General features: G+C 38.9%; 1 protein-coding gene across 2 annotated transcripts in view; it reads left to right on the forward strand.

Annotated features, from left to right (window-relative positions):
• The window catches only part of MTA3 (metastasis associated 1 family member 3), a 164588-nt gene that overhangs the window by 100407 nt on the left and 49903 nt on the right, over positions 1 to 14278 (forward strand). For both annotated transcript variants that reach the window (XM_082643121.1, XM_082643120.1), the window contains exon 9: positions 6436 to 6624. In XM_082643121.1, the coding sequence (XP_082499247.1) occupies positions 6436 to 6624 (189 nt within the window). The remainder of the gene's footprint in view (positions 1 to 6435; positions 6625 to 14278) is intronic.

A 14278-nucleotide genomic window follows, 5' to 3' on the forward strand; every position in this document is an offset into this window, starting at 1 on the left:
CTGTATTCCCCTTCACCCAGATTCCCCAAATGTTTACATCTACCACGTTTCCTTTATCATTCTTTCTCTGTATACATATTATTATTATTTCTGAACAGTTTGAGAGTAAGTTACAGAATGGATGTCCCTTTATTGCCAAGTATTATTTGAGGAGGTATTTCCTAAAAGAACAAGGATATTTTCTCACTGAACCACAATACAATTTGCAGATTCAGGAAATGAACATTGTTATAGTACTATAACAATAGTACTGTAACGATTTAATATTACTAACAATTTATAGTACTATAAATCTGGCTTTAGTCAGATTCGTAGTTGTCTCAGTAACATCCTTTATAATAAGAGAAAAAAAATTTTTTTTCTCATCCAGGATCTACTTGAGAATCACTTACTGCATTTACTTGTCATATCTCTTTAATTTCCTTCAATCCTGAACGGTTCTTCATTCTTTCTCTCTTTTGTGACCATTCTTTCTCTCTTTTGTGGCATTTTGAAGAGCACAGGCCATTTATTTTGTGCCATGTCACTCCATTTGGGTTGTGGTTATAATTTGATTAATAATTAGAGTAATTTTTTATTCTATTAAAGTCCCTTTTGGGGGCTTCCCTGGTGGCGCAGTGGTTGAGAGTCTGCCTGCCGATGCATGGAACACGGGTTCATGCCTCGGTCCGGGAGGATCTCACGTGCCGTGGAGCGGCTGGGCCCGTGAGCCATGGCCGCTGGGTCTGTGCGTCCGGAGCCTGTGCTCTGCAGCGGGAGAGGCCACAACAGTGAGAGGCCTGCGTTCAGCAAAAAAAAAAAAAAAAAAGTCCCTTTTGGTCAGTTACATCAGGAGATTTTCCATTTTTCCTTAGGTTTTCCAATTTTTCATAGGTTTTTTTTTTTTTGACCACATGGTGCAGCTTGTGGGATCTTAGTTCCCTGACCAGGGATTGAACCTGGGCTCCAGCAGTGAAAGCACAAAGTCCTGACCAGTGGACCACCAGGGAATTCCCTGATAGTATTTCTTAATTAGGAAATTTTTTGATGCCTGTAGTTATAAATAGCTTTTTATTCCTGTTATTGTTTATGTGTCATTTCCCATTTTTTTCCTTGATAGTTTTGCCAGAAATTTCTCTTTTATTGTCTAAATGAAATTTTAGTTTAGTTGATCTTCTTTATTGTATGTTTGTTTTCTGTTTAATTTATTTTTGCTCTTTATTATTTTCTTCCTTCTACTTTTCTTTGGCTTTACCCTGATATTAACTATACCAGCTTTAAAGACCAATTTTTAGCCCATTAATTTCATTTATCTACTTTTCTGTTATTAGTAATTAAGATTTTAAATGTCCCTCTGTATCTCATATTTTTATATGTATTATTTTCTTTATCACTTGGTTCTAAGTATTTCCTAATTTACTTTATAATGTTGCATTTGATTGAGAGTTAATTTCCAAGGAAATGTGGTTCTGTCTAAATAAATAAATCTATCTTAATTGCTTTGGGGGTTGTGATCAGAGAACATGTATGATACCAATTATTTTAACATATTGTGATTTCCTTTAGGGCCTGGAATATAATCCTCCTGAGGATTGTGCTCCCTAGGTCTTGCCCGCTTTCACCTCAGCATAGTCACAGCTAACTTTCTGTTTGGTCTGTTCTCTCTTGTAGCAGTTTAGAAAATACCTCAAAGTTAAAGCTCGGGTCAGTGTAGAAGCTCATCTCTCATACTTCCTCTTCCTGAACTATCTTAGCCTCTCCTTCCCTGCATTGCTTGTTCTCCAGTGTCTCCACATAGCTGTATTCCATATTTGCCTGGTTTGTGTCTGGAATCAGAGCTGGAGGGAAGAACCCACAGTTATGCTCAGGGTTGATTTGGAAGTGACATTAGAGCCATGGGGCTACTATGGCCTGCTGCCCCTGGAGCTTTCTCGTGGTAATAATCAAAAGGTATGAGTACACATAAGAACATAGCTCTTGGGTGTTTATAGATTGATTTGAGTGAATGACACCCAGGTCTTAACAAATCTGATTATGAATGAGGGATTTTGCTTTGAGTACTGTGCATTGAAGCAAAAATTGACTGGATGGCATACTTCTCATATATAAAAATTTTTGCCTTGATCGTGGTTTGAGGTTTACTCATGAGAGTTTTTATTTCTACTTGGAAAAAACCATATGCTCATTAATTTTAAAATAGATTTGATGGTCTGAATGCTATAATTTGTGCTGGAGTTATACATGTAAACTTTTTGTAAAACTTTTAACTGAGCAAATCGATAGTATTGAATATATATGGGTATCAGTTAGCCATTACCAAAATAATGTCACATGTTACAGATTGGGTTCCTGGGAAACAGATTCTAAGATGAGATTTGCATGCTGGAAGTTTATTAGGGAGTACTCTTGGGATCAACACCTGTGGAAGAGAAGGGAAGGAGGCAGGATTGAACAGAGGGAGAAGGTAGGCTCTGATACAGTGTGAATGAAGGCCTCACCCTTTACACTCCTGCATCATTGGATGCTGGCTGCCCCAGGAAGAGGGCATGACCTTGGGCGATGAACCTTTCTTAATTTGAGACCATTCCAAAGAGAAGCAGCAGCTGTAGGCTGTTTGCTCACAGCACTTCTAAGCATTGGGTGAATAAGCTCTTAATTCTCAAAAGGGAAAATGCAGTATCTATTACAATGCCCAGAATTTCATTGGCTTATAAACAACAAACATTAATTTCTCATGCACCCCTGTACAGATTGTCTAGGATTCTGCTGAACTGTACTGTGCTGATTCAGGTGAGAAGCTGCAGGTTAGGTCCACATCTGGTCCATGTATCTCTCATCCTCTGTTGACAAAAGTCAGTAGCACAAGTCCAAATGCACAGGCTCATGTCAAGGCTCTGTTATGTCACACATCTTAAGAGCCAGTTGGCCACACAAGTCACATGGCCAGGCCCAACCTCAGCAGGGTGGAAGAATATGCTCCCTTGGAGGTCCAGGAGAGGGAGTGAATTTTTGCCAAACAATAGTCCAGTTTACCAAAATGTGATTCTGCTTAATGAACAAAAGATGAGAATTCCACTGCCAAGATTTCATTGTCACTCTTTCTCCTAAAATACTTCTGTTTGTCATCTCCATCTGTTTTGAATGAGATGAAATGTGACAACACCTTCACCACTATTTGGCAGAGAGAACAGCTTGTACTGAGTTCTTCTGATTTTTAAAAATTTAGATTTGAATGGATTTGTGTGTATCTGTATCTCTATTGAAAAGATGGTATCTTTGCAAAGTATTTATCTGGAGGGAGGATTTTCAGTTTCAAGTTCTTTATCTTATTTTAAATTGAGGTATACATATAATAAAGTGTATTAAGTACACTTAGGTGCACACCTGATAGATTTTTACATATGTCTACATCCATATAACCACCACCCAGATGTAGATGATGAACAGGGTTCCCTCATGCTTCTTCCCAGTCAATGATCCCCTCTTCTGAGGTAATCATTATTCTGACTTCTCTCATCATAAATTAATTGTTATTTTTCTCAAAATTTATAAAAATGGAATCAGCCAGTATGTTCTCTTATATGTCTAGCTCTTTGAGTTTTTATCTTAACTGATAAACTGTAAGTTGTTGGTTACATTGTCAAACTCCTATGTCTTTTCTTAGCTTATTTCTGTGAGTCCTCACTGGATGTTGTCTCTTTTGTTCTAGAAACTATATTTTGTGTTTTACTTACTTACTAGCTTTTTGTGGTTGGATTAGACTATACAAAAGTTCATTCAGAAGAAGCCTCTATGTATGTCAGAAAGATGGAGTTAATATGCACTCCTAGCAAATAATGTGATCCTCTGGTTTCCTTTGTAAAGCTGGTCATTGATTTTTAACAGGACTATTCCTTAGGCATTCCACAGTACCTGTGTCTCATGGGATGTTTATTTTCTACACATACTGATCATTACTACACTTTCCCCTGGGCTGTGGTCTAAATGTGTGGGCTATGGAGGTTTCATAGCTGTGGTCAGCCTTATTCCGACTCAGTCTTTCCATTTGATTTGTGACACAATGCAGGAGCTAGTTTTCAAAAGCAAATGCTTACTTCAGTGTTCAGTAACACAAACACACTCTGTAAAGAACAGAACCTTTAAAAACAACCTGATCGGGGCTTCCCTGGTGGCGCAGTGGTTGAGAGTCCGCCTGCCTATGCAGGGGACGCGGGTTCGTGCCCCGGTCCGGGAAGATCCCACGTGCCACGGAACGGCTAGGCCCATGAGCCATGGCCGCTAGGCCTGCGCGTCCGGAGCCTGTGCTCCGCAGCGGGAGAGGCCGCAGCAGTGAGACGCCCACGTACCACAAAACAAACAAACAAACAGAAAACAACCTGATCACTTGGGATTTTGGTTACAATCACTTATAGAGGCTAGGATATTACTTTGGTACTTGAAGCCTTATTAGATAATAGCCCATCGTCATTTTAAAAAGTGCCTATAAGGAAGGCATTTGCATTCACCTAACATGAACAAAAGACTGAAAATCCATTCATGCTTTGAGTGGTTGGTATAATAACAGCTGAGAAAAGCTCATTCAATTCTGTGACTTTGGGTTTCAGAGCACCTGTTCAATATAAAAATTACTTGTATCTCCTGAGGAATCTCAGCAGCAGTTAATTTGTATAATTATTGATTTTGAATACTATTTTTTTTTTTTAGTTATCCACTGTAAATTTAGGGGTTTTAAACATAGTTGTTTATGGAAATATATTATTGTTTGAAGGGACCCCTCAATGCTGTTGATCTTTGCATTTTTATAGATCAGTTATCTAGAAACAATAGTTTTTTAATTTCAGGGATGGTGTTAAGAGTGTGTAACTGTAACATACAGTTAAAACGGCTGAATCTGTCAAGTGAGAGGTTAGCTAGAGAAGTGGAATTTAGTTGATTCTGAAGTTTGCAGAGCATAAGGGAAGAATCAAGATCAATTCTAACATTTTTGTAACCCCTGCTGCAGAAAGGTGAGAAGAAATTCACTTGAAAGTTGAAGTTATTATTCCATGATTGTGACACATATAGCAAAAGTCTGCACATGGTCAGTGTGGTCTTAGCTGTGGTTCTACCTAGGAAATTGATAATGAAATCCCTACTTGCTTTTGTTTTGTGGAATCCAATGATTTATTTTAGGGGGGATGTCAACCCTTGTTAAAGCAGTTAGTTACTGTTCCTAATCATGTCCTAAATCCTGCCGTTAGCTCTGTCAACAAATTCATATTCAGCATCTTTATGTATCACAGTATAAATATGTACTTTTAATGTGTATTTTAGCTAATAATTTTTTTCTCTTTAATAGATGTTAGTTGATATTGGAGCTTATTTTATGCTTTTGTACCAGTGGGGAACTGTCCACTGTCCCCTACCAGATATTTTGGGATCACTTATAAGCTAAATTTTTAACAAACATAGACGTGACTCTCCTCATTTATGAAATTTTTAATAATTATCAGAAGATACTTTGTGTAGAAGGTGTAAAACTTGGCTTTCACATGTTAGAAAGTTTAAACAGAACTAGTTCTCACTTGGCAAGGATTTGATCACCAACCAAATTTGTACCACACCTATATGCTTATCCAGACACAACTGACTGTCCTGTTCAGCAGGTTTCCTGCTACACATACAAATACGCATGCATATTATGAATAGATCTTTTTAAAATAAGCTAGACCCTAGGTACTTCTGAAAAAAGCCACTTATATTATCCTAATCTATCTTTCCTCCTTTCAAATCACTCACCCTTGAAATATATATGAAATCCACACTGGCCTAGGTAGCTGTTCCAAGCAAGCCTGGTCATCTATTCTTGGTCTTACAGAACTTCAACTAAGTTACTGTTTTTACATGGATATATAATTTTGTTTTGTTTTGTTTAGCATGGATGTGTAATTTTGTCTTCATCATTCTCAGTTTCATTGTTTTTTCTCCATCTCTTGTTCTTAGTATATCATTCTCTTACTCCAACCTGAGAATATTTTTTCTCACTCTGATACATCCTCTGTCTACATATTTTTTTTTCCCTTGTCAAGGAAGGCTGTGCCAACCTTATACAATAGCTGAAGTGACTCTGGCACTTTTAACCAAAAGGATGATGGAACTTACTGGGTTCCCATTTTAATTCCTGGAGGTCCTAGATCTTCATAGTTAGGTTGCTGTAACAAACAAATGCATTTAAAAAAATACATACCTTAAAAGGTACAAATCAACATGTTCTTGAAAGCAATACGTGATGTTTGAAATAACTGCCTAAATCCATTGTTTAAATTTTTTTCTTAATTGTGTTACTGAAAAAGTAAATACTAAGTATACTGTTGCTAATTAAGTGCATCATGCGTTTTAATATTTCTGTTCTTAAATAATCTAGCAAGCTTGCATTTCTGGCTGATCTCTTCTCTCCACTTTCTTTGTTTGTTTTAGTTTCATGCCATGGATACGTTGTATAGGCACAGCTATGATTTGAGCAGTGCAATTAGTGTCTTAGTACCACTTGGGGGACCTGTTTTATGCAGAGATGAAATGGAAGAATGGTCGGCCTCTGAAGCTAGTTTATTTGAAGAGGCACTGGAAAAATACGGCAAAGACTTCAACGACATACGTCAAGACTTTGTAAGTAGAAAATTGTGAATTAAATAAAAGTTGGGGTGGGAATGTTTTATCTGTTTTAAAAATTTGGTAAATCTTAAACTGTTCATCTAGCAAGCCTGTGACGTAGTAATTTTCATCTGCCCAATGTAGAATGCAGGCCAGTGTTGTGGAGGGAGAAAGTGACATTTGTCTTGAGCAGTAATTGTAAGACTCAGGGTCAGGAGGCAATATGAATTAATCCTCTTCACCTCTCTCTGAGTTCCAAGTTAAAAATATGCACAGCTTTTCTAACCATTTGCACGAAATATTTCTGATCTCTGCTTTTTAAGCTTGTTGCTCTCTTTTAAACCTTCAGTATTTTTCTAGTTATCTTACTAATCGTTGAGCCTGAATTTGATACAGACCTCTATTATAGAAACGACCTGTATCAAGCAGAGCAGAAGAATTTGCTTTATGGGTTTTCCATCTTTACTCTTCTTGATGATATGCAGGATCTTACTTACATTTTAAATACTAGGTAATCTTGTCTACTATTATGTACTTCCTTTGTCTTTGTATTTATGGAATTGCTGTCTTTAATTAACCTTACAGTCTCTTTGAAATGGGGAAATTTCTATTTGAGAAGTTCATAAATAGCTTTCTATAGCAGCCATTCTTTTTTTAAAAAAATATTTATTTATTTATTCATTTATTTATTTGGCTGCCTCGGGTCTTAATTGTGGTGCATGGGATCTTAGTTGCGGCGTGTGGGATCTTAGTTGCGGCACACAGGCTCTCTGTCGCGGTGCACAGCCTTCTCTATAGTGGCGCACGGACTTAGTAGTTGCAGCACATGGACTCTAGAGTGTGCGGGCTCAGTGATTCTGGCACATGGGCTCTCTAGTTGTGGCAAGCGGGCTCTAGAGCACACGGCTTAGTTGCCCCACGGCATGCAGGATCTTAGTTCCCCGACCTGGGATCAAACCAGCATCCCCTGCATTGCAAGGCAGATTGTTAATCACTGGACCACCAGGGAAGTCCCAGCAGCCATTCTTTTTTAAAATTTATGAAAATAGACTCATTGTAGCCTATGAAGTATTTAATGTGAGCTAAGATCCTGCCTTTTATGTTGTTGCATCTTTTTTTTAATTATATCTGAAGGAAAATTTTACTTATCTATATGAGCTGATATATTAAATCCTAAACATGATAATTAAAGCTGTTAGTGTCACTGGCATTTGTTTTGGCAAAACTTTACTGACACCCAGGTTGTTATATGTCATGGTTTCAATTTACAGGGTGTGCAGCTGGGAATTTAAAATGCATTGGTGGCATTTAGCTTCAGGTGGTCAGAATAACACAGCAGTGCAATGCTACTAATATAATGTAGCTACACCACTAAATAGAAACCGCAAAAACAAAACCCCCTAAAGAACAAAGGCTGCAGGCCTGATAAAGGAGAAGAAGATGAGAAATACTAAAGTGAAACTAGTTTTCCCTGCACTGAGTGTGACATGCTCATTTTATGTCCTGATCATCATTCTGAACTCAGTTCAATTCAACAAATGTTTATTAAGCACCTGCAACATACCAGGCCCTTAAGTGTGCACTAGACATGCATCAGAAATGTAATGTGGTCCTTACTTTAGGGAATGATTCATAGTCAAGATCAAGCGATTGAAAGATAAGCCCTCAAATAAAATATAATGTAATTATTTCTGTCAGTAGTAAGAACGAGTATTGTGGAAGTGGTGGGCAGGGAATTATTAGTTGTGCCAGTCAACTCAGGAGTGTCTTCACGGAGTTAACTGGCATTTCAGCTGGACCTCTGATGGTAAAGGGAGAGAACAGCAGATTGACGGGTATACGCTCAGCTGTGAACCTTTTAGACAGCCCTCCTGGGCACTTAATACAGGACTAGGAAATAACTCTGAACAGTAGCTTGGTGCAATATACTTGGACATAGAGGCTGGCATTCATAGAAGGTAAAATAATGGTGTGAAAACGAGTATAACAGCAATAATGCTGTTAAATGGTTTTTTGTTACCTTCATGATCTAACAAAATTCTTGTAAATTTGTGGCATGATAAAGTTTTTCTGAAGGTGGTTAGAATGCTTGTTGATGAGCCAGTCCACATTAGGTTTGTTGTATTTTGGAGCTTGGTATTGGCCGCCAGTGTCAAAAAGCTTAGATAGACCATCAGGAGGCTAACTCTTCAGAGGGTTTGTGTTTTGTGTAGCTTTGGGTGTTTGTTTGTTTTTTTTAGATCTTTAGGCTTTGTTTTATTTATTTATTTATTTTTATTGAAATATAGTTGATTTACAGTGTTAATTTCTGCTGTACAACAAAGTGATTCAGTCATACATATATATATATATATACATTTTTAAAAATATTCTTTTCCATTATGGTTTATCACAGAATATTGAATATGGTTCCCTGTGCTATACAGTAGGACCTTGTTTATCCATTCTATATATAATAGTTTGCATTTGCTAACCCCATTTTGGTGTTTTTAACTTATTATCTCTCCCTTCCACCACCCTATACTTGTAAAGTAATGTATAAACCTAAAGGCCATATTTGACAAGCCTACAGCTAACATCATCCTCATTGGTGAAAAGCAGGTACATGAAAAGGTGTTCAAGGGACTTCCCTGGTGGTCCAGTGTTAAGACTCCTGGCTTCCACTGCAGGGGGCATGGGTTTGATCCCTGGTCGGGGAACTAAGGTGCTGTATGCTGTGTGGTCTGGTCAAAACAAACAAACAAAAAAGGTGTGCAACATCACTAATCATCAGGGAAAACCACCATGAGATATTGCGTCATACCTGTTAGGATGGCTATTATTTTTTTAAAAATGAGAGATAACAGACCTTGGTGAGGATGTGCAGAAGCATTGGCATTAATTCTTCTTTAAATGTTTGGTGAAGTCATCTTGTCCTGGGCTTTTCTTTGTTTGGAAGGTTTCTGATTACTGACTCAGTCTTCTGTTCACATTTTCTATTTCCTCATGATTCAGTCTGGATAGGTTATATATTTCTAGGAATTTATCCATTTTTTCTAGATTATCCAATTTGTTGGCATGTAATTTTTCATAGCAGTCTCTTAGGATCCTTTTATATTTCTGTGGTATCATTTGTAATGTCTCTTCTTTCACTTCTGATTTTATTTATTTCAGTCTTCTCTCTTTTTTCTTAGTATAGCCAGTGGTTTGTCAATTTTGTTTATCTTTTCAAAAAAACGGCTCTTAGTCTATAGATCTTTTCTGTTGTTTTCCTTGTTTCTACTTCATTTATTTCTGCGTGATCTTCTTTTTCTGCTGATTGGAATCACTCTCTTTTCATTCTTTGTTTACCCTTTCCTCCTCTGACTGGATAATTTCTCATGACCTGTCTTTGAGTTCACAGATTTTTCTGCTTGATCAAGTCTGTTGTTGATGATCTGCATTGTATTTTTCATTTAATTCATTGTATTCTTCAGCTTTAGAATTTGTTTGGGTTTTCTAAAATGATTTCTCTCTGTTGAACTTCTTATTTTGTTTGTATATTGTTTTCCTAATTTCATTGAGTTTTCTATCTGCATTTTCTTGCAGCTAACTCAACTTCATTAAAACAATTCTTCTGAATTCTTTGTCTCGGAAATCCTAGATCTCTATTTCTGTGGGATCAGTTCCTGGAAAATTACTGTGTTCCTTTGCAAGTGTCATGTTTCTTTAATTTTTCACGTTTCTCATAACCTCGTGTTAATCTCTGCATTTGACTGAGCGGACATTACAGACGTTACAGACTGGTTTTAGTGGGGAAAGACCTTCACCTGCAGGTGGGTGCAAGGGTACCAGGCAAGTGGGGTGCATTGGTTCTAGCTCCTGGGAAGGCCCATTGGCATAGTGCGCATTCAGCTTTATCAGCTGAGTTCAGTGTCAGTAAAGATTGCAACAGCCAAGGGTGCAGGTGTCTGCTGCAACAGAGAGGGCTGTTGGGGTCTTCAGTGGCAAAGGCTGCTGGGGACCTCCTGATCTCTCTTTCTCCCACAGCGTATGTCATCGGCAAGGGGATGTCTCTTGGCTCTGGGTCTGGCTTGGAGTGCCCTCATGGTGGCAGTGGTGCCTGAGGTGTGGGCATGCTTGGATCAGCCCCTGAGCCAGGAGTGGAGTGTGTGTGCTCACAGAGTGACTGAAGTATATGATCTGGTTCCTGTGATGTGAGTGCCTGTCGAGCAGCCAGGGGTCTGGGGTGTGCACATCTTCTGGAAGGAGTACAGCAGCGTCTCCTTCTCTAGGAGGCCAGCAGCAGCAGTGGCTCTTGATTACCTCGGTGGCAGGAGCTGCCGGTTTCTTCTGCACAGGAGCCTGCTGAGGTCCATTCCAACAAACGCTAGAGTCCTCTACTGTACAAGCTACATGTAGGGATTCCTCAGCAGCTCTCTTGGGTGCTGCTGAGGTCCTCAGTGACCAGGGCTGCCAGGCTTCTCTGCAGAGCAGGCCACTGGTGACTGCAGTGGTATCCAGCGTGTGGCTTATACTGATAGCCTCCACCCTTCGTTGTTCTTAGCTGTTTCCAGATGTCTCAGCTAAAGTCCATCTCCTCAGTGATCCTCTCTTTGTACTCTCTGTGCAGTTATTCTCCATTTTTTGCTGCACTGTGTTGCTGTAGGTTCTTCTTTGACTCTTGCACCTTCCCAGGGCAATTTTCATTTGTTGATAGCTATCTAATTATTGTTTTTTGTGGGGTTACAAAGGCTGGTATGTCCTCCTCTTGCTGGCATATCTCTTCCTGTCCATTTTGTCTAGTTTGTTGTCATAACGTTGTTCATAATCTCATTATACTTTTAAGTTCTGTGGGATGGATTTGTAGTGATGTCCCCTCAGATATTCCTGATACTGGTAATTTAGCTTTTCTTTTTTCCTCATTAGTCTGGCTAGGGGTTTATCAATTTTATTGATCTTTGCAAAGAACTAGTTTTTAAAAAATAACTAATTAATTAATTAATTTTTGGCTGCATTGGGTCTTCATTGCTATGTGTGGGCTTTCTCTAGTTGTGGTGAGCAGGGGCTTCTCTTGTTGCGGAGCGCGGGCTCTAGGTGTGTGGGCTTCAGTAGTTGTTGCATGCATGCTCAGTAGTCGTGGTGCACAGGCCTAGTTGCTCCACGGCATGTGGGATCTTCCTGGACCAGGGATCGAACCCGTGTCCCCTGAGTTGGCAAGCGGATTCTTGTCCACTGCGCCACCAGGGAAATCCCAAGAACCAGTTTTTGATTAGATTGACATTTCTGCTTTTATGTTTATTATTTCTTTCCTTCAGCTTGCTCTGAGCTTCTGTGCTTTTATCTTTTCCTAGTATTTTTTTAAGGTTGGAGCTTAGATCATTAATTTGAAACTTTGCTTCTCCTGTAACCATTTATTGTTTTTTTTTATTATTTTTTTTATTTTTTTGCTTTATAACAAATTTAATCAGTTATACATATACATATGTTTCCATATCCCCTCCCTTTTGCGTCTCCCTCCCACCCTCCCTATCCCACCCCTCCAGGCGGTCACAAAGCACCGAGCTGATCTCCCTGTGCTATGCGGCTGCTTCCCACTAGCTATCTACCTTACGTTTGGTAGTGTATATATGTCCATGCCGCTCTTTCACTTTGTCACAGCTTACCCTTCCCCCTCCCCATATCCTCAAGTCCATTCTCTAGTAGGTCTGTGTCTTTATTCCTGTCTTACCCCTATGTTCTTCATGACATTTTTTTTCTTAAATTCCATATATATGTGTTAGCATACAGTATTTGTCTTTCTTTTTCTGACTTACTTCACTCTGTAAGGCAGACTCTAGGTCTATCCACCTCATTACAAATAGCTCAATTTCATTTCTTTTTATGGCTGAGTAATATTCCATTGTATATATGTGCCACATCTTCTTTATCCATTCATCCAATGATGGACACTTAGGTTGTTTCCATCTCCGGGCTATTGTAAATAGGGCTGCTATGAACATTTTGGTACATGTCTCTTTTTGAATTATGGTTTTCTCAGGGTATATGCCCAGTAGTGGGATTGCTGGGTCATATGGTAGTTCTATTTGTAGTTTTTTAAGGAACCTCCATACCGTTCTCCATAGCGGCTGTACCAATTCACATTCCCACCAGCAGTGCAAGAGTGTTCCCTTTTCTCCACAACCTCTCCAGCATTTATTGTTTCTAGATTTCTTGATGATGGCCATTCTGACTGGTGTGAGATGATATCTCATTGTAGTTTTGATTTGCATTTCTCTAATGAGTAAAGATGTTGAGCATCCTTTCATGTGTTTGTTGGCAGTCTGTATATCTTCTGTGGAGAAATGTCTATTTAGGTCTTCTGCCCATTTTTGGATTGGGTTGTTTGTTTTTTTGTTATTGAGCTGCCTGAGCTGCTTATAAATTTTGGAGATTAATCCTTTGTCAGTTGCTTCATTTGCAAATATTTTCTCCCATTCTGAGGGTTGTCTTTTGGTCTTGTTTATGGTTTCCTTTGCTGTGCAAAAGCTTTTAAGTTTCATTAGGTCCCATGTGTTTATTTTTGTCTTTATTTCCATTTCTCTAGGAGGTGGGTCCAAAAGGATCTTGCTGTGATTTATGTCATAGAGTGTTCTGCCTATGTTTTCCTCTAAGAGTTTGATAGTGTCTGGCCTTACATTTAGGTCTTTAATCCATTTTGAGCTTATTTTTTTTTTTTTTTTTTTTTTTCTTTTTGCGGTATGCGGGCCTCTCACTGTTGTGGCCTCTCCCGTTGCGGAGCACAGGCTCCGGACGCGCAGGCCCAGCGGCCATGGCTCACGGGCCCAGCCGCTCCGCGGCATATGGGATCCTCCCAGACCGGGGCACGAACCCGTATCCCCTGCATCGGCAGGCGGACTCCATTTTGAGCTTATTTTTGTGTATGGTGTTAGGGAGTGATCTAATCTCATACTTTTACATGTCCCTATCCAGTTTTCCCAGCACCACTTATTGAAGAGACTGTCCTTTCTCCACTGTACATTCTTGCCTCCTTTATCAAAGATAAGGTGACCATATGTCCGTGCGTTTAACTCTGGGCTTTCTATCCTGTTCCATTGATCTATCTTTCTGTTTTTGTGCCAGTACCACACTGTCTTGATTACTGTAGCTTTGTAGTATAGTCTGAAGTCAGGGAGCCTGATTCCTCCAGCTCCATTTTTCGTTCTCAAGATTGCTTTGGCTATTCGGGGTCTTTTGTGTCTCCATACAAATTGTGAAATTTTTTGTTCTAGTTCTGTGAAAAATGCCAGTGGTAGTTTGATAGGGATTGCATTGAATCTGTAGATTGCTTTGGGTAGTAGAGTCATTTTCACAATGTTGATTCTTCCAATCCAAGAACATGGTACATCTCTCCATCTATTTGTATCATCTTTAATTTCTTTCATCAGTGTCTTATAATTTTCTGCATATAGGTCTTTTGTCTCCTTAGGTAGGTTTATTCCTAGATATTTTATTCTTTTTGTTGCAATGGTAAATGGGAGTGTTTCCTTGATTTCACTTTCAGATTTTTCATCATTAGTATATAGGAATGCCAGAGATTTCTGTGCATTAATTTTGTATCCTGCAACTTTACCAAATTCATTGATTAGCTCTAGTAGTTTTCTGGTAGCATCTTTAGGATTCTCTATGTATAGTATCATGTCATCTGCAAACAGTGACAGCTTTACTTCTT

Source organism: Mesoplodon mirus, assembly GCF_964341445.2.
Source record: "Mesoplodon mirus genome assembly, chromosome: 14".
Taxonomy (NCBI): Eukaryota; Metazoa; Chordata; class Mammalia; order Artiodactyla; family Ziphiidae; genus Mesoplodon; species Mesoplodon mirus.